Source organism: Pelodiscus sinensis, unplaced genomic scaffold (assembly GCF_049634645.1).
Source record: "Pelodiscus sinensis isolate JC-2024 unplaced genomic scaffold, ASM4963464v1 ctg121, whole genome shotgun sequence".
Taxonomy (NCBI): Eukaryota; Metazoa; Chordata; order Testudines; family Trionychidae; genus Pelodiscus; species Pelodiscus sinensis.
Window position 1 is genome coordinate 97,559 of NW_027465903.1, and position 21,705 is coordinate 119,263.

At 63.9% G+C, this 21,705-nt stretch overlaps 1 protein-coding gene across 1 annotated transcript in view; it reads right to left on the bottom strand.

Moving 5' to 3' along the window:
- Positions 1-21,705, bottom strand: part of PDE4DIP (phosphodiesterase 4D interacting protein) — a 74,822-nt gene that overhangs the window by 46,656 nt on the left and 6,461 nt on the right. The window contains 18 exon segments of the mRNA XM_075916326.1: positions 572-684; positions 926-1,063; positions 1,489-1,605; positions 1,876-1,967; positions 2,407-2,488; positions 3,184-3,297; positions 4,146-4,340; positions 4,748-4,927; positions 5,344-5,481; positions 5,704-5,817; positions 6,060-6,218; positions 7,638-7,850; positions 8,001-8,093; positions 8,267-8,386; positions 9,199-9,303; positions 18,048-18,165; positions 18,461-18,633; positions 19,155-19,278. Coding sequence (XP_075772441.1) covers positions 572-684; positions 926-1,063; positions 1,489-1,605; positions 1,876-1,967; positions 2,407-2,488; positions 3,184-3,297; positions 4,146-4,340; positions 4,748-4,927; positions 5,344-5,481; positions 5,704-5,817; positions 6,060-6,218; positions 7,638-7,850; positions 8,001-8,093; positions 8,267-8,386; positions 9,199-9,303; positions 18,048-18,165; positions 18,461-18,633; positions 19,155-19,278 — 2,388 coding nt within the window.

Genomic DNA, 21,705 nt, shown 5'->3' on the forward strand with positions numbered 1-21,705 from the left:
TCATCGGTGCTGCACAGGCAGAGCCACTCGCCCCCTCTGCTTCCCTGACCTTCGCCAGCTGCAGGCACCAGGCCAGCACCGCCCCACGTGGGTTGGTCAGAGCCTCGTTCCCCCGGGGAGCAGCGCCAGGCTCAGCCCTGGGGCGTTGGGCAGGAACCGCGGCTCCCTGGCCAGCTTGCTATTACCGCTGCCCTGCTCGGGGCCCAGGGTTCACAGGGCGGAGGAACAGCCACAGTGACGCGGGGACGGAGGGGAATGACTGGCCAAGACACCCACCCACCCAGTCTCAGGAGCAAGGTCAAGCCCGGGATGTGCAGCCCGGGAGATGTCAGGAGGCCGAGGGGCAGGGAGAAAGCCGGGGAGAGACTCAGGAGCGTCAGCTCTGGGCTGAGATTAACCCCTGCTGCCCTGCCGGCCTCACGTGACCTGTCACGAGAAGGGATGCTGCCTTTAAACTGCCCCCCGCCCCGGCCCTGCCGCGGCACAGGGGCTCCGGACACGCCCTGCCCGCCAAGCAAGTCGCGGGCGAGTGCAGCTCCTCCGGCGGCAGCACAGCCCCCCAGAGCCCTACCTGTCCGGGGGCGCGTGGGACTTCACCAGACTGCTGTACAGCTGCCTCTCTGCTTGCAGAGCTTCGTTCAGACGGCTCCGCTCCGCCACCAGCCCCTCCAGCATCAGCATCAGCTGGGGAGAGCAAGGCACAAAGCAAGCGGTGCCAGGCCACCCCCAGCTAGAAACGCCCGAGGGGCAGAGTCCAGCCCCGAGGGGCCAAACCACCTCTGTGCGCCATCCTCGCACCTGCACATCCCCCAGCTCCCTCCCGGCAGCAGCACTGCAGTGCTGCCCTGGCACGAGGGCTGGAAGAGCAGGCACTGGAGCCAGGCCTGAGCCTGCGCCCCGTGCAAGATCCCCCGGCGGGCGCTACCTGCTGCCTTCTGCTCCCCACAGCCTCCTGCCCCTGGGCCTCTGCCGTGGCTACTTTCTCCCGCAGCACCAGCACTTCCTGGGTGAGCCGCTCCATGGCAGGGACTTCTTCGGGGTCAACCAGCTGCATCTGCAGGTCCTGAGATGACAAGGAGGGCAGGGCTGGCTGGAGCTCAGCAGCCGGAGACCCCTGAACGCCACACCCTGGAGCGGGGCTGGAATCCCAAAGATCCTGGGAGACGCCAGCGCCCAGGCCTGTAGCGAGGGGAGCGCCGCCCCCGCCCCCGAAAGGAGCCTCCGGGCAGATGCCAGACGGAGCCCTGGGTTGCCAGCTCCTCGTGTTTCACGGTGCCACGGCACGAGGCCTGGGAGCCAGCCCCAAGGGGACACAAGAGCCATGCGTGAGACCACGACTACAGCTCTGGGGCTCCGCAGGCACCCACCCCACTGCTGGGCACCATGGAAACTCGGCTTCCTGGCTCTGACCGCCGCGCGCTGGCTGGGGGAGGGGCCTGCACTGGCCTCCCTGGGCAGAGTACGTCGGGGGGACTGCCGTGAGCCCACCTTGATGAGGTCCTCTTTGCTCTGGACGCTCCGGGTCAGGGACTCGATGTCCGAGGCCTGCACCTGCAGCTCCTTCTCCTGCGCGCTCACCGCAGAGCGAAGGGCAGAGACCTCCACCTGCCGCACAGACACACGAGGTCAGTGCCAGGCCCCACACAGACGGGCCACAAGCCCTCCGCACCGGCCCCAGCCCCAGCCCCAGCCCCCGCACGATGCCTGCGCGAGGCCAACGGCTCGGGCACAGACAGCCAAGAGCACAGGCGGCCACAGGGGGGCCAACCGTAACTGCCGGAAGTGGAATCACGGCCGGGCCGGGCCGGGCGCAGGCAGGTCTGGCTGGATTTGGTCTGGAGTGAAACAAGCCTCTGGGTCTCTCCCCAGACTCACCCTGCTTTCCCTCTCCTTTCTTGCCATTAGCGCCAGGTCCTCGCGGGCGCTAGCCAGCTCCTTCTCCAGCTCGGCAGCCACGTCCCCCAGGCCTGGAGAGGGACGGAGCCAAGAACCGCAGTGAGGCAGGGCAGGTTCCTTCGCCTTCGCGGGCCTCGGAGCCAGGCTCTTGCCGAATGAAAGCGCGAACCTGCTCGAGCCGATGGCGCCTGAGCCCTATCACTGCAGTGGGTTTGTCAGGCCCTTTCCTCACACCCCCCTTCCCAAATGTCACCCCTCAGCTTCACCCCCTTAACCACGCTCCCCCGCCACGGCCCCGTGACCAGCGAACACCGGCACCCCGGCCCACAGCGCCTCCTCCTCCCGGGCCAGCCAGCAATCCCCCAGCACAGGCAGCCTTCCCATGCCCCTCTCCCCAGCCTCAGCCACGGGGGAAGGACTCCGGTCGGCAGGGCTCCGTTTGTCACAGACCGTTCTCCCCAGGCAAAAGCCGGGGCTCCTCACACTGGAGAGAAGCGCAAGCGCACCGACCTTTCTCCGCCCTGTCCTTGCTGTCCTCTCCCATGGGGATCCTGGTAGCGGTGGCGTCCCCACCACCTCCGGGCAGTCGTTCCTGAGAACACACAGCCATCTTTGGTCTTCCCTTGGAAACCACCCTGCACAGCCCCGACCGCCTGCCCACCTCCAGGGCTCAGCCCAGCGCAGGCCCGCTGCCGGTGGGGCGGTTACAGGGCTGCTCGTCTGAGGGAGACAAGCCCAGATGGGCCGAGTGACACACACGTGGCTCGCCAGGAGAGGGACCCCGAAGAGGAGCCGGAGCGGGAAGCAGGGGCGTGGCCTGGCACTTGCGCTGCCCCTTCACGCGGAGGATGAAACGTGAGAGCACGCGGCTGGCGCTGCTAAGAATTCAGATTGGTGCTTGGGTCCCCTGGAGCAGGGCTCATCGCGCGGGCAGGGCCAGCCCTGGGAGGGGTCACTCTTGCTGGTGCGCCGCCCCCCCAGCGTCCTTTCCGGGGCCCCCACACAAGCAGGGCCTGCTCTCGGCTGCTCCAGGAGCGAGACAAGGCTGTCGGGTTCAGACGAGCACGTTCTGATCCCTAGCAGGGAGGGTCTTTGCGCGAGCACAACAGGGCCCCGCGGCACTACAGCGGTAAAGGAGCAGCCACGGGCCTCCCCGCGGCACGCCCAGCGCTCCGTCACTCCCCCCCGCAGCAGGCCTGCTCTCGTCCCACACCGCTCCCCGCCTGCTGCTCGCAAACACGCCTCTCCCCAGGCCGGAGGCAGCACAAGCCGGTGCACGGCTCCTACTTGGAAGGGCTGCTTGTCCTCAGCCGCGGGGCTCTTCCCTGCCAGCTGCCGGCGCAGGAATTGTACCTCGTCGCTCTTCTCTGCCAGAGCCTGCACCAGCTTCCCAGCAGCCACCTGTGCAGCGGGAAAGCCGGGGAGAGGACAGAAGCAGCGGTAAAGAGCCAGGTGGCCACTGGCTACTGGCACAGGGCCTGGCCGGGAAAGGACAACTGTACCGCTCACTCGCTGCGAGAGGAGACTCGGTCTCCTTCCAACACACAGCAGGGCCTCTGCGACGGTACACACGCCAGCCAATGCCAGCACTGCCACCCAGCCCTCTGCTACCTCGGCCCCTTCCGCAGCGCACCCGACCCGACCGGGATGGGGACACGCGGCCGCAGCGCACAGCCCTGGGGCAGAGGGCCGGGACGAGAGGGGATGAGCACAGGGGATGGGGCCTGGAGGCGAATGCTGCGAGCTTGGCTTTTCAGCCCTGTGCCAATGGGAAATGCAATGCCCAACGGGTGGATTTCAACACACAAAACACAGGCCAGGCTGAAGGTAAGATGACTGTGGCAACAGTCCTCGGCACTAGTCCGACTGTTCCATACCACGACACAGCTACCACCACCCTCCTGACCATGCAGGGAGACAGCTCCACCCGGCTCAGACTTCCCTCTGCCTGCCTGGTGTCACTGCGCTGGGGAAGGGCTCCAGGGTTCCCCCTCCCATGGTGACAATACACAGCGAGCACGCACAGCCGAGAGCCGCACACCTTCCTCTCCCCGGTCCCATAACACGCAGGCAAGTGCCCCCAGGTTCCACAGGGCAGGCGGACAGGCCAACAGGCCCACCAGGGCGAGCTGCTATTGTAACTGACTGGGCATTAACAAGTGTTCCCGCCGAGACCCTTCCTGCAGCTCTTCCCATGGCAATAGCCACTGGAGACCGGCCTCCACAAAGCCAGCCCAGCCACAACTCACCCGGCTTCGCTGCTCCTGGGCGCTCATGGCTCGGAACAGCTCCCCAAGTTCAGCCTCATGCTCCCCGGCCTGCCTGCTCCTGTCACTCAGGAGATCCTGCAGCAGCCTCTCCTTCCGCTGCAGGCGCACGCACAGCTCCTCCACAACCTCCCGCTGCCCGGGGCCCAGCTTGCGGAGCAAGGTCGCTGTGAGCTCCTGGGGGAAAGGAGGGAGACCGGGGCTGTGATGTTCCACTCCCCTGGCCTTTGGGTGCAGCCTGGGAGCACCCGTCTGATCACACACTTCTGCGCACGCAGCGCTGCCACGGGGAGCAGCGTTCCTGGCTCACTCCTTGTCCTGCAGCGCTTCCGGAAGGGGCCGAGGCGCCTCTGTGCTTCCACGGTGCATGGAGAGTCTGGGCCTCCCCGCGGCTGGCAGCACGTCCCAAGTCAGGGCTCAGCCGCTCGAGCGATCTGTAGCGCCTCTGCTGTGCCCCAGCCTGGGCACGCCGGGGAGCAGGGCTGAGTTGCAGGGCGATGGGTCGGAGGCCCCCAGGGGAGCAGGATGGCACGGGGGCCCAGAAGCCTGGCAGTAGCTCCCGGGGATCCCAGCCCAGGCCTTACCTCCACGTCCTTGTTCCTGTCGTGCAGCGAGGTCTGCAGCTGCTGCATTATCCCCTCCTGCTCCTTCTGCCAGCAGCTGGACTTCGCCTCCACCTCCTCTTTCAGCCACTGGAGGGTCTGGCAGGCTGCTGAGGCCTGCTCCAGCTCCAGCGCCTTGGCTTTCAGCAGGCTCTCCATGCTCTAGGGCCACAGGAAGCCAGGGACATGCTCAGGCCCCACGCGGTTCTGCAGAGTCCCCAGGGTTCAAGTACCATCGCTTAAGGAAAGCGTCACCACAGCGGCCACATGGAGTTACCCCTTCCCCGCCAGGCAGGAGGCCATCAGCCGACGGGAACAGGGGCAGAGCTTTAGCAGTTAACCGCTGGCACGGCTGCCCAGGGCTCTGGTGGATTTGCCTTCCCTGACCCCTTCCAATCGAGAGCTTGTCTAAAGCTGCCCGGGAGCTCAGGCCAGGCGATCGCCGTGGGCCCTCTGGCTGGGGGGCTGCGGAGGCAGCTGAGGCACTCCTGTGGGGCTGGGCCCAGCGCTGCTGCCCCACGGCGAGCCGGGCGCTCCCCTCGCCACAGGTGCACCGCCCAGGGGAGGCTCGCCCGTACCTGCATGGTGGCCTCATTGCTGGACAGGACGTCGCGCAGCCTCTGCAGGTCGTGCTCCCGCTCTCTCACGCAGAGATGCAGCTTCTGCAGCTCTCGCTCCTTCTCCTCCAGGGCACAGAACCGCTCATCGATTCCTCGCTCCAGGGAGAGAAGAGGTGACGGAGGGGTCACCTCACGCAGGGACAGCACCCTGTCCTCTCGCCACGCAGCCTCCCGCGCACTGGGGGGCACCGCCGCTCCCCCCACGGGGATGGCGGGAAGGGAAAGGGAGCGCAAAGCACAAGGGATGCTGTGCTGACCCAACCTCAAAGGAGCCTGGGGAAAGGACGGGGAGGCGGTGCCGGAATGTCCCGCGCTTACCTCCAGAGCAGCATCTCGGTCTCTGATGCGCTGCTGCAGCTTCTCCAGCATCGCACCGGTCCCCGCGGGGCTCTTCTCTGCGCTCTGCCAGTGCTGCAGCAGTTCCCTGGATTCCTGCAGGGCCCCAGAAGCACACGTCAGCACAGGCACCTGCCTCACGGAGCCAGCAGGCAGCACAGAGGCCAGAAAGCCTCTGTGCTCGGCTCACCAGGCGCTGCCTCGGCCTGAGCCGTAGTGGCATCGCTGCCAGGGGCTGCAGCCTGCGGCTCGCTCTTGGACTCCAGTCTCTCAGCGGGCAGGCCATGTGGTTGCTGGCACCCAAATACCAAGGTGAGAGGCATCGTGTGTCTCCTCACCTGCAGAAGCTGCTCCTTGTGAGCCAGCCTCTGGCTCAAATGCTGAACGCGCTGCTCCTGGGCCCGGATCTCACGGCACCTCTCCCCCTCCAGAGCCTGCAGCTGCTGAGCCTGGCCCTGCAGCTCTGCTTGTGCCTGCTGCACAGACTTGCGCAGCTCCTGCAAGGAAACACGTCTCACTTCTTTGCCCGACGGCCCTCGCTGCCCCTGAGAAGGCAAAAGGCTAACAGGAGGCCATCAGCCCCGCACACCAGACACAGACACGCCCTTGCAAGCTGCTGCTGTCCGCCGGACGCTCACGTTACGGGCAGGCCGGGCTGACATTCCGATCAGAAACCAGAGCCAGACCTGGTTGGTGGGCTAACCCTTGGCAAGCACACAGAGCACACGCCCATGTGCTCGGCTTACGGGAGCCAGGCTCAGCGCACATGCAGCACGCAGACGGATGGAGAAAGGGCTCCACTGCTCATGGACAGAGCTCCGGCGAGGCTGGTGTGGACAGGTGGCTGAGTCAGTCTCAGGTGGGACGTCCCTATTCCATCCCGCCATCGTTTCGGGGCTGAATACAGCCCTACACAGACACATGTGGTTACCCCCCAACATGCACCGCCACCAGAGCAAACGTTCAAACGCAGTACAGGTTGGACATCCCTGGTCCGGCACCCTTGGGACCTGACCCTGACCTTGTCCCGGATGAGGGATTTTGCTGGATCAGAGGTGGTCATTTCTGGACCCCCTGCCGCTAGCCCCCTCCAGCCCTGGCTTGACCACTGCTCTCCCAGCTGGCTCTGCCCTCTTGGTAGTCCCGCTGCCCTGTCAGCCCCTGCTGCCCTCTGCGCACTGAGCTCCTGCTGCCGCGTGTGGGGCTACCGCTCCCCAGCCAGCCTGCAGGCTCCCAGGCGCTAGCCCTCCACTGGGACTCTGGTCCTGGAACAACTGTGGTTCGGTTAAGAGTTTCAACCTGTACTACACCTTTGGAATTGCAATGACAATTACAGGGATGTTTACACTCAAAATCGGCCCATCTCAGAGCGCCCACTTCTCACTGAACACCAGCCACATGCCTCTTTCCTGAGTCCGATGCACTATGTGGAGTCCAGCTCAAGAGCAGCGCTACTCCAGAAAGTCACTATCAGAGCGGGTCCATCACAAAAGCTTGGCAGTGAAACTGATGAGCAGCTGGAATTAGGGAGCTGCACTTCCACACAGTGACAATCAGCTGAGTTTCCACACAACTTGAAAACCGATCCACTTTGTCCTGTGTGTGCATGTTGGAACCCTTTGTAAAAGCCCCTATTCTCGCCAGAGGGGAAGGTTTCGAGGCTGCCCCTGCTAATGCACTGCGGACACAGCACCAGGGCGTTACAAAAGGCAACAGGACACCTGCAGCAGTTCGAACACACCAGGGAGGGACACCACGACACTGATGCCCTGTGGTCCGTCTCTGCGCTGGCCGTGGGAAGGTACTACCCATGAAACAGAGACGGCACGGCATACTCAGCTAACAGAAGCCTGACCGAGGAAAGCCGTTGCAAAACACACCTTTCACTGTCATATACACGTGGCCTCAGGCCGTACCTGGTTGTGTTTCCAGGACACCTCTTTCAGCTGCTGTTCCTCCTGCACATCAGCCTCCAGGAGCTGGGTAGCTCTCCTGGCTTCAGCCAGTTGGTGTTCCTTCTGCCGCTGAGCCCTCTGCAGCTTCTGCACCTCCAGCTGGGTGCAGAAGAGCGTGTTCTGCAGATCTAGCAGTGCCAGCTGCTGCTGGGAAGGGGGTGGACCCTCCGAGGCCTGATGAGAGAATGGCAGCAATGGGAGAGTGTCTAAGCCTGAGCTCGCTAGAGCTGTTCAGAAGGGTGCAGGAACCCCAGGCTCTCCCGTTTTCTTTTCAAGGCAAAGGTCCCTCGCTCCCACAGGACGGAGGGGCCCAAAGGGACGTACCTGCAAGTGCCCCAGCTGGCTTCTCTGTAACGTGTCCTGTAGTTTGGCCATGGCCTCATTCTGCCTGTCAATCACCTGGTACAGCTCCTCTGTCTGCAAGGACACCCAACCGTCAGCAAGCCCCCTGCCAGAAGCCCGGCACGGCAGAAAGCAGCAAAGCCCACAGGGCTGGTGGAAGGCCGAGGGATTCTGCCGCCTTGAATAGCATGCTTCCCTGCCCCGCATTTCTATCCCCGGGCACAGCCCTCCCCCGCAGCGCTACCGACCTCACGCTCTCTGCTCCGCAGGGCCTCGCTCAGGCTCTGGATCGTACGCTCTTGTCTCTGCGATGCTTTCTGGACAGAGTTTAATTCAAAATTCAGCTCATCCAGCTTCTCCTGCAGCAACTGAGCACAGAGAGCAGCGCGGTTAGCTTACCAGCCCAGTACTTCAGCCACCTGCCCCGGAGAATCTCTGAGCCTGGAGGTTCCTCTGCACTTCCCCAGACCAGGCCCACTGACGCCCTCCGAAGTCTGGCGCTGCGGCTCCTGAGCGTAGCTACAGGTCAATGCAAGGCCTTCCCTTCCCACATCGGGGCCAAGGCAGCACCCGCAGTGATCCAGCAAGTCGAGGGGCTGGAACCCTGGCCTCAACCCCAGGCATCCCCACACTCTGCTTCCCCCAGAAGAGCCCTGCTGACTGTTCCAGCCCCACAGGGCCTGCAGAGGGCAGGGACACTCCAGCCCAGCTGGAGAACCCCCGCGCCTGCAGCAGGGAGAGCGCGCTCCAGCCGGCCCACTCCCTCTTTAACTGGTTAGCCACTTAAACCTTACACGTAGCTTGTTTACCAGCTAAGCGGGATTTCACATCCCTACCCCTGAGCTCTCTCCCAACCCATCATCTCCTAGGATTAGGAGAAGCCAAGAAGCCGGAGGGGGAGGGCAGGCAGTGGGAGGAAAGAGCCTGCATGGCCCAGCTCCACCAGTGACCTTACAGAGCCCCCGACGTAGAGGAAGACCTGCCCAACACGGCTTTAGCGCGGGCAGAGGAAGGAGGCGGCCCAGCATAGCTACGGGTAGGGAAGCTCTTCCTAACCTGGCTGAAGGCCAACAGCAGTCTGGGCAGCTTCCAGGCACCTGCAGCGACACTGCACAATCACTGCTAATTAACGTGACCGAGCCTCCGCCAGGAGCTGAGCACACTGCTAGTGAACAGATACCTTGGTGGTGGCCTCGTACTGCTGGATGCTGCCCTGCAGCTCAGACACTCGCCCACTCGCCACAGGGTCACTCTGAGTCGGCTGCTCATGGTCTTCAAGCAGATTCTGGAGAGAGGAGAGAGAGGAGAGGGGTGGCCTGAGAAGTGTCTAACTAGCCCCGAAGCTCTTTAGGGCTGGCTTCATACCCAGCGGATCAGCAGCAATACTCGACAACGGTTATCCAGGAAACACAGCCACTGCCCAACTTCGCTACCGGAGCCAGAGCAAGGAGACAACGGCAGCTCGCTTTGACTCGGCCTGTCTCCCATGACCATAGGAAATGGGTCCCTCAATGCGGCAGGCACGCCCCAGTAATAGCCCTGAATGCCTGGGGCAGCCCACTGCTCTTCATCCTTTGGAACCAAAAACCAATCAGCAGAGAGTAAACAAGAGCCAGTGGCCAGCCTCCTCCTGCTTTCCCCCCCCATCTCACCCCCAGCCCCATCCAATACTCCTCCTCTTCCTTGATGCCTACTCCCCCACCCCTCAACGACCTTCCTTTCATCCTCCTCCGCCACTTCTCTGCTCCTGTCTCACCCCCTCCTCTCATTTGCTCTCCCTCCATTCCTCTAAAATAAGCTAACAGGGAACAGAAACGGAACCAACAAGCCTACAGCCAGCACTTTGCCTGGAGGCGGTATGCCTTCCCGCCCCAACTCCTGAAGTGTGTTCAATTTCAGCCCAGCCTCTCAGCGCTGGGAGGCTGGGCCCTGTGTGCTTGTATGCCAGCAGCAGGGTGGGGCACTGACCCGGATACACGCAATGCAAATCAACCACAGAGCAAGCGCTGCAGAGGCAGCACTGCATTCTGTCCTGGCTCCCCGGGGAAGTGCAGAGAGAAGCCAAGAACCACTGATGAGCGTGCTCGACCTCTGAAGGATGGAACAGCAAGAGCTGTGGGCTGAAGAGCAGAGAAAGGGGGGAAGGATTCTTAAGGCAACTCTGACAGCCAGAGATGACCCATCTTCTATGAGGAGGCTGTTAGCAAGAGCCAGGCTGCTAGGAAGCAATGCAAGGAGCTCTGTGCATCTGAGCAACAAGGACCAAAGGTGGCCCAAATCATCGACCACCCCCATCTCAACCAGATGATACCAGCTAGCTGCTGCATCACAGGCACAGTTAGTGGTTAGAAAAACCAATAAGCGCTGGTTCTTCAGTCCCTCTGCATTCGTAGTTTTTAAGAGCGTAACATCCTGTCCCACATAAGAAACGTAAAAGGTTTAACACCGATCGTTTGCGCTGAGCTTTGGAACTTGGTCCAGGTGTAGTTCTCAGCAGGGACAAGGGCCTTTGCTTGGCTGAGAGCAATCACTTCTGAACAAGTGCCATGGACAGCTGGAAAGGTTTTAATAAAGCTCTTTGCATTATGCTATCTGGGCACTGTTCTAGCTGACCTGACCACAGGGCCTTGAGCAGAGACAGAGGCAGCTGCAAGCATACCTTACAGGAGGCAGACTGTAGCTCTTTAGAGTTAGGGAGCTGGCAAGGCACGAGGAAAAGCATAAACTCGCTTTCCTCCTCAACAATAGCAGCAAAAATAGGATGTTTGCTTCCCAGAATTTTTTCTACATTGGTACTTTAAGTCCTCCCCCCACCCACCCCAAGTGCAGCTGCAGCAGAAGTGTGGACTGGCCACCTGCCTTTCATAACCACCATGTCGTCTAATCTTGCGGAGAGCAGGTTCACACAGAACACTGGAGAAGTCACTGGTGCTAATATTCCTACTGCTGTCGTGGGCGTCATCTCTGGACCTGCACAGTTTTCATGTTTTCCAGAAAATGGCAGTAACCAACCAGGCCTAAGGAGTCTTCTCTCTCAGAGCATCATGCTCCGAAGCATCATAACTGTCATGAACAAACCTAAAAAAACTGAGGTTCCAGGCAAAAACTAAAGCCAAGAAGCAAATCAGCCTCTTACGGCAACACAGCACCCTTGGCCAGCAGATTTCCATGCTACAATGCACGGTATCTGGCAGCTGAAGAGCTGTTTTCATACTGGGGCAAAAAGGGGAAAACCATTTGTAAACAAAACAATTTACTTTGCTGGCAACTGTCTGGCTTTCCATTTTTAGCATTAAAGTGACTTAGAGTGCGAGTAACAGCTTCCCCCTTCTGCCAGACCCAGCAGTGAAATCACTATGTGCCGGTGATAACATTTTGTTGCCATGGTAAGAAATGGGAGGCTGCAAACTGAACTCAATTCACTGCAGAAGCAGACATGTGACAGACCGGAGTTTAGAAAAAGCCTTAAGGAACTTGGAGAAGATGGTAAGACCCGAGAGAAAAATCAAAAGGTTTAAATCCGCCTAAAAATTAATGTTGGCTCCACTCTAGAAGATGTGCATCAAAGAAAAAGATCCTATACAAATGTCCCCAATAACGAAAAATGAGCAGAAACTAGACCAGAGCAGTAGAAAGTTTTTCATTGCTCCCCCCCCCCCCCCCCCCACCATCACTCGGTGCCAGCAAATCTTCAAAAACAAGCTGCAAGTGGATTGGCAGGCTCAGCTCTGAATGTGTTGCTTTTTTTCCAGTTTATATTGCTCCAGAGCATAATTTCTAGCCTATCAATGAAGCCGTGTCAGAGCAGATCCAGAAAGAGTACACACCCCTGGAAAATGCCAGATGACAAAGAGATTCAGCAGTACTCATGGAATAAGAAACATATCCAATGGCTACTGTTGCCATAGGAACAAACAAGCATCTTTCCAGTCCCGGAGGCTAGCTGGCACATTAGACAGCACTAAGACTGCTAATGCGAATGCAATTAGACTGACATGGATAGTCCTGAATTGAGGTTGACTGAGGCTTTCTGCTCATTAACAAAAGAGGTAAAGTAATCACAGGTGTCATCTTCTGGCCACATACTAACCAGGATTTTGAAGCCTGGCAAAGCAGAGAAAATCCACAGCTATATGTGAACTGAAATCTACACAGTGGGCAAGACTCCTGGAATTCCCCTGAAAGCCACAACTCACAGGACCATCATCATCTCATAGACTTTAAGGTCAGAAGGAACCATTCTGATCATCTAGTCTGACCCCCTGCACAGTGCAGGCCACAGAATCTCACCCACCCCTCCTAGAATAATCCTCTCACCTATGTCTCAGATATTGAAGCCTTCAAATACTTTGAAGGCCCCAAGATGCAGAGAATCTTCCAGCTGTGATCTCTGTAGGTAACATACCAGGGTACCTCTGTGGGCTGCGTACAGTTGATGACTGATCCCGAGTGAAGATTAGGACTCTCTCTGAGGAGGGAAAACCCTGATACAGCAGAACAGAGCAGTTACAAAGGCCCAAACAGCACTTATAGTAGAAGAGGTCGCTGGCAGCTTAGAAGATCCTGTTTAGTAGAACTCTTCAATTTAAATCAACTTAGACAACAGCAAGAGAAAATAAAGAAATGGTATTTGCTTGGTAGGAAAAGAGGCAAACCAAATCTCAGACCCACGCTAGTATAGAGCCCAGAGACGGAGGAGGAGAGAGAGAAACAGGGGCACAAAACTGCAGAGGGTTCGCTTTTTCAGAGTATGAGGACGATACCTGGTGATGGGAAAGGAATGGACTGCAAGGAGGACACAGCTACCTATTTCTACACAGAAGCTACCCATATTCTGAAGCCACAGTGGTCTCAGAGCCAGTATGTTGTTACTGTTGCACACTGACCTCAACCTGTACCCGAAGTGGCAAATAATCTTCACAGAGATCGTCCCACAGCTCCTGCAGGTCAGACAGCTCCAAGGGGAAGGGCTTTGGGGCTGCACTGAGGAAGCCAGACCCAACATTCACGGAGCCAGGAAGAGCACTCCCGTCCCGCAGGTGATGGCTAGGCGTGGAGCATGGCAGGATGGACTTGACCAGAATAGGTAATCTGCTCCCTCTGGGACTCTGAACAGGCTTGTAGTCAAAAGCTTTGATCAGGCGGAGGGCTAGCTCCAGCCTATTCCCACTCAAGGAGGAGTTTGGAGTGGTGCCGCCATCTGAGCAAACATCCCACTTCCCACCCCCTTTCACGCCTTGGTCGGCTTCCTCATCCTTCTGTCGCGGAGGGCTGACCTCCACTGTCGTGTCCAAGGACTCAACTGAGGACCCAGGAGTCCCCTCCTCCATGCTTTCTTCTTCCACAGGCACCTGGGCACTAGCCAAGTCAGCAGCTCCAGGTTCACAGACGGAGGAGTCCTCATTGCATATGCTAGCTGACCACCTGGTGGAGGGCCCACAGGAGATACTCCTGGCCACCTTTCGTGGGACTTTGCAAATTGCTTCATAGTCGGCATCTGCAACACGCAGCACAGCACAGCCGTGGCACCGCCGTGGGCGGCTCCCCGCACCCTCCGAAGCGTGCCAGCTGGGCGGTTCGGGGGACTGCTCCTCATGTTCTGTCCAGCATTCCAATCCAGAATAGGCAAAGTCCTCCTGAAGGAGGGCCGTGTATCTGAGATCAGGCAGGCCAGATATGTCCACGGTGGCATCCCCACCAACTCTGTCCTCAGGGCCAGAGTCCTCATTATTCCTCCGATACATGCTGGCAATGCAGAACTTGAGGCGATCTTTCTCCTGCAGCAGTTTCTGCAAGCGCTCGATGGAGAGGGCTTCGATGCGCGCGATGACCGTGTCGAAGCGGTAGATGCGGTCCAGCATGAACGCACACTTGCTGCAGGCAAACTCGGGTTTGCCATCTCGGCAGAGCTCCTTGCCCAGGACGTGGGAGAGCAGCACCTGCAAGTTGAGCTTGGTGGCCGTGTGGAAAATCCAGCGTCTCTGGTTGCCGTAGAGCTCCCGGGCACAAATCCGGCAGATCTCCCTCATCTTCCTCTCCAGCGCCCAGACCCACACTGGGTCTGCTGGGGCAGTCCTTGGAGACGTTCCTCACGCTCACTCAGTAATCTCCTGGGGGTGTTCCCTGGGAACCCCGACCCATGCAACCGCGAGGGAGCCCCTGACTCCACAGGCTGCCCCACGCCCTGGGGGACCCCCCCAGCCCCACAGGCTGCCCCCCCGCTCTAGGGGACCCCCCTAGCCCCACAGGCTGCCCCCCCGCCCTAAGGGCCCCCCCAGCCCCACAGGCTGCCCCCCCGCTCTAGGGGACCCCCCCAGCCCCACAGGCTGCCCCCCCGCCCTAGGGGCCCCCCTAGCCCCACAGGCTGCCCCCCCGCCCTAAGGGCCCCCCCAGCCCCACAGGCTGCCCCCCCGCTCTAGGGGACCCCCCCAGCCCCACAGGCTGCCCCTCCGCCCTAGGGGCCCCCCTAGCCCCACAGGCTGCCCCCCCGCCCTAAGGAACCCCCCCAGCCCCACAGGCTGCCCCCCCGCACTAGGGGACCCCCCCCCAGCCCCCCCGTCGGGCTGGGCAGGCGCGCGAGGCAGGGACCCGCCACGACTCGTCCCGCCGCCCGCGAGGCGCCGCCTGACACTGAGGCGCTCTGATTACGGCTGGGTGCAAGATGGCTCCGCCGCGCATGCGCGCCCGGCCGAGCATTCTGGGAGTGGTAGTTTCCAGCCACCGCCTGGCAGCGCATGCGCACTCGGCCAGAGCCATCCCCTCCACCCATCTGCAGCTGTCACGGAAGGCTCAGCCCAAGACCCAGGCAATAGCCTGGGCTGGCTGCAGTGCCCCGGTGCCGCACTGCCCGAGTGCTGCAGGGCTGCAGTGCCCCGGTACCGCACTGCCCGAGTGCCGCAGTGCCGCTGGCTGCAGGGCTGCAGTGCCCCGGTACCGCACTGCCCGAGTGCCGCAGTGCCACTGGCTGCAGGGCCGCAGTGCCCCGGTACCGCACTGCCCGAGTGCCGCAGTGCCGCTGGCTGCAGGGCCGCAGTGTCCCGGTACCGCACTGCCCGAGTGCCGCAGTGCCGCTGGCTGCAGGGCCGCAGTGCCCCAGTACCGCACTGCCCGAGTGCCGCAGTGCCGCTGGCTGCAGGGCTGCAGTGCCCCAGTACCGCACTGCCCGAGTGCCGCAGTGCCGCTGGCTGCAGGGCCGCAGTGCCCCGGTACCGCAGTGCCCGAGTGCCGCAGTGCCGCTGGCTGCAGGGCCGCAGTGCCCCGGTACCGCAGTGCCCGAGTGCCGCAGTGCCGCTGGCTGCAGGGCCGCAGTGCCCCGGTACCGCACTGCCCGAGTGCCGCAGTGCCGCTGGCTGCAGGGCCGCAGTGCCCCGGTACCGCAGTGCCCGAGTGCCGCAGTGCCGCTGGCTGCAGGGCCGCAGTGCCCCGGTACCGCAGTGCCCGAGTGCCGCAGTGCCGCTGGCTGCAGGGCTGCAGTGCCCCGGTACCGCACTGCCCGAGTGCCGCAGTGCCGCTGGCTGCAGGGCTGCAGTGCCCCAGTACCGCACTGCCCGAGTGCCGCAGTGCCGCTGGCTGCAGGGCCGCAGTGCCCCGGTACCGCAGTGCCCGAGTGCCGCAGTGCCGCTGGCTGCAGGGCCGCAGTGCCCCGGTACCGCAGTGCCCGAGTGCCGCAGTGCCGCTGGCTGCAGGGCTGCAGTGCCCCGGTACCGCACTGCCCGAGTGCCGCAGTGCCGCTGGCTGCAGGGCCGCAGTGCCCCGGTACCGCAGTGCCCGAGTGCCGCAGTGCCGCTGGCTGCAGGGCCGCAGTGCCCCGGTACCGCAGTGCCCGAGTGCCGCAGTGCCGCTGGCTGCAGGGCTGCAGTGCCCCGGTACCGCACTGCCCGAGTGCCGCTGGCTGCAGGGCTGCAGTGCCCCGGTACCGCACTGCCCGAGTGCCGCTGGCTGCAGGGCTGCCGTGCCCCGGTACCGCACTGCCCGAGTGCCGCAGTGCCGCTGGCTGCAGGGCCGCAGTGCCCCGGTACCGCACTGCCCGAGTGCCGCTGGCTGCAGGGCTGCCGTGCCCCGGTACCGCACTGCCCGAGTGCCGCAGTGCCGCTGGCTGCAGGGCTGCCGTGCCCCGGTACCGCACTGCCCGAGTGCCGCAGTGCCGCTGGCTGCAGGGCTGCAGTGCCCCGGTACCGCACTGCCCGAGTGCCGCAGTGCCGCTGGCTGCAGGGCTGCAGTGTCCCGGTACCGCACTGCCCGAGTGCCGCAGTGCCGCTGGCTGCAGGGCCGCAATGCCCCGGTACCGCACTGCCCGAGTGCCCCAGTGCCGCTGGCTGCAGGGCCGCAGTGCCCCGGTACCGCACTGCCCGAGTGCCCCAGTGCCGCTGGCTGCAGGGCCGCAATGCCCCGGTACCGCACTGCCCGAGTGCCGCAGTGCCGCTGGCTGCAGGGCCGCAGTGCCCCGGTACCGCACTGCCCGAGTGCCGCAGTGCCGCTAGCTGCAGGGCTGCAGTGCCCCCCTGTTGCAAGCTGCAGTGGCACTGGCCCGGGCACCGCCTTGCACTTCCCGGCATGCCATGGCCTTGTTCTCTTTTTGCCTTGGCCTTGCACAACCCTGCAGTGCAGCCAGCCACACGTGCGCGCAGAGCAGGGCAAGGCACAGCCGTGGCCAGCTCACTCGCCACTGCCAGGACTGGATTCTGCCCTCAGTTACCCTGGAGCAGTCAGACTTGGGTACCAGCGGCAGAGGCAGTGCCGGGCCCTGTCTTCGGGGGGTGAGACCCGATCCACGCCAAGCTGGGGGGATCTAAAGCGGCAGACTGGGGCGTGCACTTCACTCCAGGGTTTCCTGGGTGACACAGATCTGCCGCATTGCCTTGTCTTCCCCTCCACTCGTCCGTTCCCACAGGGCGGGTGTGTGGGTGGGTGAGTCCTTTGCTGCCTGACCACGCCTGCCAACGGTTCCCCCTCCAGAACACAGGGGCTTTTGGAGCGGGCCAGCCTTCCCCCTAGGACATCTCAGAACGCGCACCAGGCCTGGCCGCAGCGCAGCTACGGGAGTCACGGATGTGCCCTTCGCTACCACCGGGCCCCAGAGTTACAGCTCTGAGGGTTTGTCCGTCACAATGTGAGGCAGGAACTGCCAGCCAGGGCTCCGTCTAGTGGAGGCTCTGCCAGTAACCAGCCCAGCCACCTCAGCGGACGGTACAAAGACCCACGGGCAGGCCACGATGGCCTCGTTCGGCACAGGAAGTTTCTCGCCGTTATGTTCTGAAGCAGGAGAGCTTGTATCCTTTGCCCAGCGCATTTCAAGAGAGGTCTGGAGGCTGAAAGGAACCGCTCCAGTGGCCGGTATTTAATCACACTCAGCTCTGGGTCACAGAGAGATCCTGTGGCAGTGAGTTGCACAGGTTAACAGTGCAGTCTGTAAGACAGCGTATCCTCACGTAGGTTCAGTTTGCTGCCTTGGTTTCCCTGCATGCCCTTCAGCAAGACGCGCAGCTGAGGACAGAAAGGCTGGGTCCCTGAGAAGGGGGGAGGGGCAGGCGCTGCACTCTACTGGAAGGGGCGGTGCCCCAGGCAAACAGGGCAGGTTGGGGACTTCCCCCCCCCAGCCTTTCTGCACTTCCTGGACCCCATCGCCCGCTCTCTGCACAGCACATGAGACTTTGGCTAAGGTGCTTGGAGATCTAAAGAGGCGGGTGAGCGCCAGGCATGACGTCCCCGCAGGCAAACCAGGGCAAGAAAACAATTCTACCCCGCTGCCTGGCCCGCCCGGAGCAGGCAAACCCGGCGGCTGCTGCTCCCCTGAGCTCCCAGAGGGACACGGCCCAGCTCAGCCGGAGCTGGTTCTCAGCACTCGCCCGGCAGGGCTAACATCAGCATGGGCCTGGGAGAAAGACCCCCAGACCCTGGCTCCTCCCCTGCCCCACACACCCTAGAGCTGCTCCAGTGCTGGCACTGGAACCCAGGGACTGGCCCAGCCCCACGTGGACCAGGGACACGCAGGGGGGCCTCCGACTGCCCCCTGCCCAGCTCCCCTCTTACCTGCACCTCCATTTCCCCGGGCCCCTCCAGCCGCTGCAGCAGGTTCTGCTTGTCCGCGGCCAGCAGCGCAATGAGCTGCCCTCTGGCGCTCAGCTCCCGGCTCAGCTCTTCAATCCGTCTGCAGGGAGAAGGAGGCTCGGTTGCCTCGGGACGAAGAGGAGACTCTGCTCGGGGCTCTGTGCCCCGGGCTGGGGCGCACACTCACCGCGCTGTCCACTCAGCACCCCCGCACATGGCTGCCCCCTGCCAGAGACCTGCGACCACTGCCCCCCACGGCCCGACTGAGGGAGGCCAACCCCCCATCCTGCAAGCGCCGTGCTGGGTCTCTGACCTCCCAGCTGGGCTGCTCCCTGGGCAAGGGGCCAGCAGCCAGGAAGCAGCTGAGCCGTCCCTGGAGTGCCCCGGCTACTCACTTGTCCTTGTGGGCCAGCGCAGCGCCCGGATCCCCACACGCAGCCTGGGCGCCTCCCTTCTCCTCTCTCCCAGGGAGCCCCTGCAGCTTCTCGGAGAGCTCCCGGCAGCGCCCCCTCTCCGCCTCCGCCAGGGCGGCCGCCTGCTCGGCCTCGCGCTTCGCCAGCCTGGCCTCCTGGGGACGGGACGCGCCGTGAGCCGGGCCAGGAGAAGCAGAGTGCCGGTGCCCCCGTGGCCTGCAGGCTTTGGGTGCAGGAGGCAGGACTGGGGCTACCGACCCGAGCTGCAGCAAGGCCCCCCAGGACACTGCACCGGGCGTGTCTGTGCATGTGGGGAACAGCGCCCTGGGGCCCCCGGACTCCCCTGAGCCCAGAGGAAACCCTCCCCCGCACCTACCCCAGCCAGAGCTCCGGGCCTTCCAGCCCACAGCGCATGGGTGAGGGAGCCTGGCCTCCGGGGGGCTCTCCGTGGGGCCCTGGGCTCCGTGGTCCCCAAGCCCCAGGAGAAGGGCAGCTCCGCCCTCCGGCAGGACAGAGCCTGTCGATGCAACCTCCCCTCCCAGCGTGGGGCTCGGGGCCACCCCCATGGCTGAGCCCCTGGGTCTGGGGGAGGAACCAGCACTCCAGAGTGCGGTGGGTAGGGCAGAGCGTGGGCCAGGCCCCACCCTGGGCGAGACGCACAGCCCGGCCCCGTCACCTCCTGCAGGCGCTGGATCTTGTTCTCCAGCAGCTCGGCCACGTGCTCCGTCTCCTGCTGCCGCTCCTCCATCCGGCGCCGCAGCTCCGCCTCATTGCAGCTGCTCAGGCTCTCGGCCGCCGCCCTGCCGGACACGGCGCCGCCTGTCAGCACCGGGGAGCCCTGCACGGCCGCGGGGGCCAGGCTCTCCCTGCACCCACCTCCAGACACGGCCCCCGCCTGTCAGCACCAGGGCAGCCCTGCACGGCCGCGGGGGCCAGGCTCTCCCTGCACCCACCTCCAGACACGGCCCCCGCCTGTCAGCACCGGAGCAGCCCTGCACGGCCGCGGGGGCCAGGCTCTCCCTGCACCCACCTCCAGACACGGCCCCCGCCTGTCAGCACCGGGGCAGCCCTGCACGGCCGCGGGGGCCAGGCTCTCCCTGCACCCACCTCCAGACACGGCCCCCGCCTGTCAGCACTGGGGCAGCCATGCACGGCCGCGGGGGCCAGGCTCTCCCTGCACCCACCTCCAGACACGGCCCCCGCCTGTCAGCACCGGGGCAGCCCTGCACGGCCGCGGGGGCCAGGCTCTCCCTGCACCCACCTCCAGACACGGCCCCCGCCTGTCAGCACCGGGGCAGCCCTGCACGGCCGCGGGGGCCAGGCTCTCCCTGCACCCACCTCCAGACACGGCCCCCGCCTGTCAGCACTGGGGCAGCCCTGCACGGCCGCGGGGGTTGGGCGGGGGCCAGGCTCTCCCCAGAGCTGCCGGGCAGGACCCGAAAAAGGGCTCAAGCTCCCCCCGCACGGCTCCAAGCAACCCCGGCAGCGCTAGTCATGTGGGAAGAGCGAGCGTGGCCCAGGCTGCACTAGGGCCGGTCCCCAGCACACAGCGAGAGACAGAGCCTGGATCTCACCCCCCCGCGGCCGGGAGCTAGGGCCTGGCTCTGGGCAGCCAGGGCAGACCCCGGGCAGCATACCAGCGCTCTGCTGTGCCACCCTCCCCGGCAGCGAGGCACCAGCAAGCTGTCGGGTGAAGAGCAGGGGCAGGACCCAAGGCTCCTGCGCACCGGAGGGGCACGTTCCCCAGGGCTCTGCTGCTGCTGCGCCTGGGAGAGGCGGTTCTGGTCGGGGGGCAGCCCCCCAGGTGCTGTGGCTGCCGGGCTCTCCAACTCTCCCTGCCTTCCAGCGAGGGTCCCCTTCCCAGTGCAGCGCTGAGGCCTCCCCGCCCCGGCCAGGGGCATGGCCAGCTGCCAGGGAATCCGCGCAAGCCCTCTGGCGCGGGGACCACCCGCCATCCTGGCTGGCCCCGCACGAGCTCTCGGGGTGCTCCTGGGCTTCCAGCCAGCGCCCTGGCCCGGCCTGGGCACAAACGGTGCAGCTAGTGCCATGCAGGGGGGCATCTGGCTGGGCGCCAGGCCTGGGCTGCCCCCTCCTGGCCCTGTCTGTGAGCGCGGCCCAGCAGGGGGGCCAGACGCTGCCCTGACTGGGGGGAGGGAGGTTGGGACAAAGGAAGGACGTGGGGGGAGGAAGAGTTGGTCTGGGGCTGGAAACATGATGGAGACGCCTTGGGAGGGGGCTGGAGACTAGGGGCTCAGGCACCCGCCTTACGGGGCCTGGGGCGTCCTGGCCCCCTCCTGTGGCCACAGCACGTCTGTCTGGGCTGTTCTGGAAACGCAAGAAACCCCTCTGCTCTGCTGGCGGGTGGAGACTGTTCTGGCTGCTCCGGGGTGCAGGGTCGGGGTCCCCGACGCGCCGTCACACTGGTGTCAGGAGTGGGATGCCCTGCACCCCGTGGGCGGAGCGGCCAGCAGCGAGTGCCGAGGCGCAGTGGAAGCAAGGGGCTTAGAGCCAGGCGTGCGGGAGGCAGAGCGAAGCGGTTCCTGGGAACCGTGGCCGCTGCAGCACTAGACCGGTGAGTCTGCACCGAGGGGACCGGCGGGGAGATGCCTGCGCCCGACTCCCGAGGGCAGAGCTGGTGGGGCTGTGCAGAGAGAGGGGCCTGCCCGTGGGGAAAGCGAGTGACCCATCCGGGGGCCTGGCTCCTGCCCCAGCGGGGAGCAGCCAGACACCCCCGGGAGCGTCTCAGGCTCTCAGACCGGAGGGGGGCTGGAGCCCCCAGAGAGACGCGGTGCCACCAGGCCAAGCCCCGGCAGCCGCGGTCCATCCAGGGCGGGTCCAGCCCGGCAGAGCTGCGGCTAAAGGAACCAGAGGGGCGCCGGGAGCGAGAGACGCAGCGGCAGCAGGAGCGGGCTATGAGAGAGAAGCCGAGAGGCCCGGCTGTGGCGAGTGGGGAGGACCCCAGGGGGCCCAGGGCCCAGACGCTTGGCCTGGTGGACTCCGCGTCTCTCTGGCGGGCTCCGTCCCTCCCCCCAGTCAGGGCAGCGTCTGGCCCCCCTGCTGGGCCAGGAGGGGGCAGCCCAAGCCTAGGTGCCCCCTCCATCGCACTAGCCAGCGGCCTCCCCTTTCCCCTGCTCCGCCCAGACCCCTTTCTTCCGGGGCTGGCCGGTGTCTGTACGTGCAGCACCGTGCGCGGCCGGGGCTGCAATACGAATTCAGCGGGGACACGA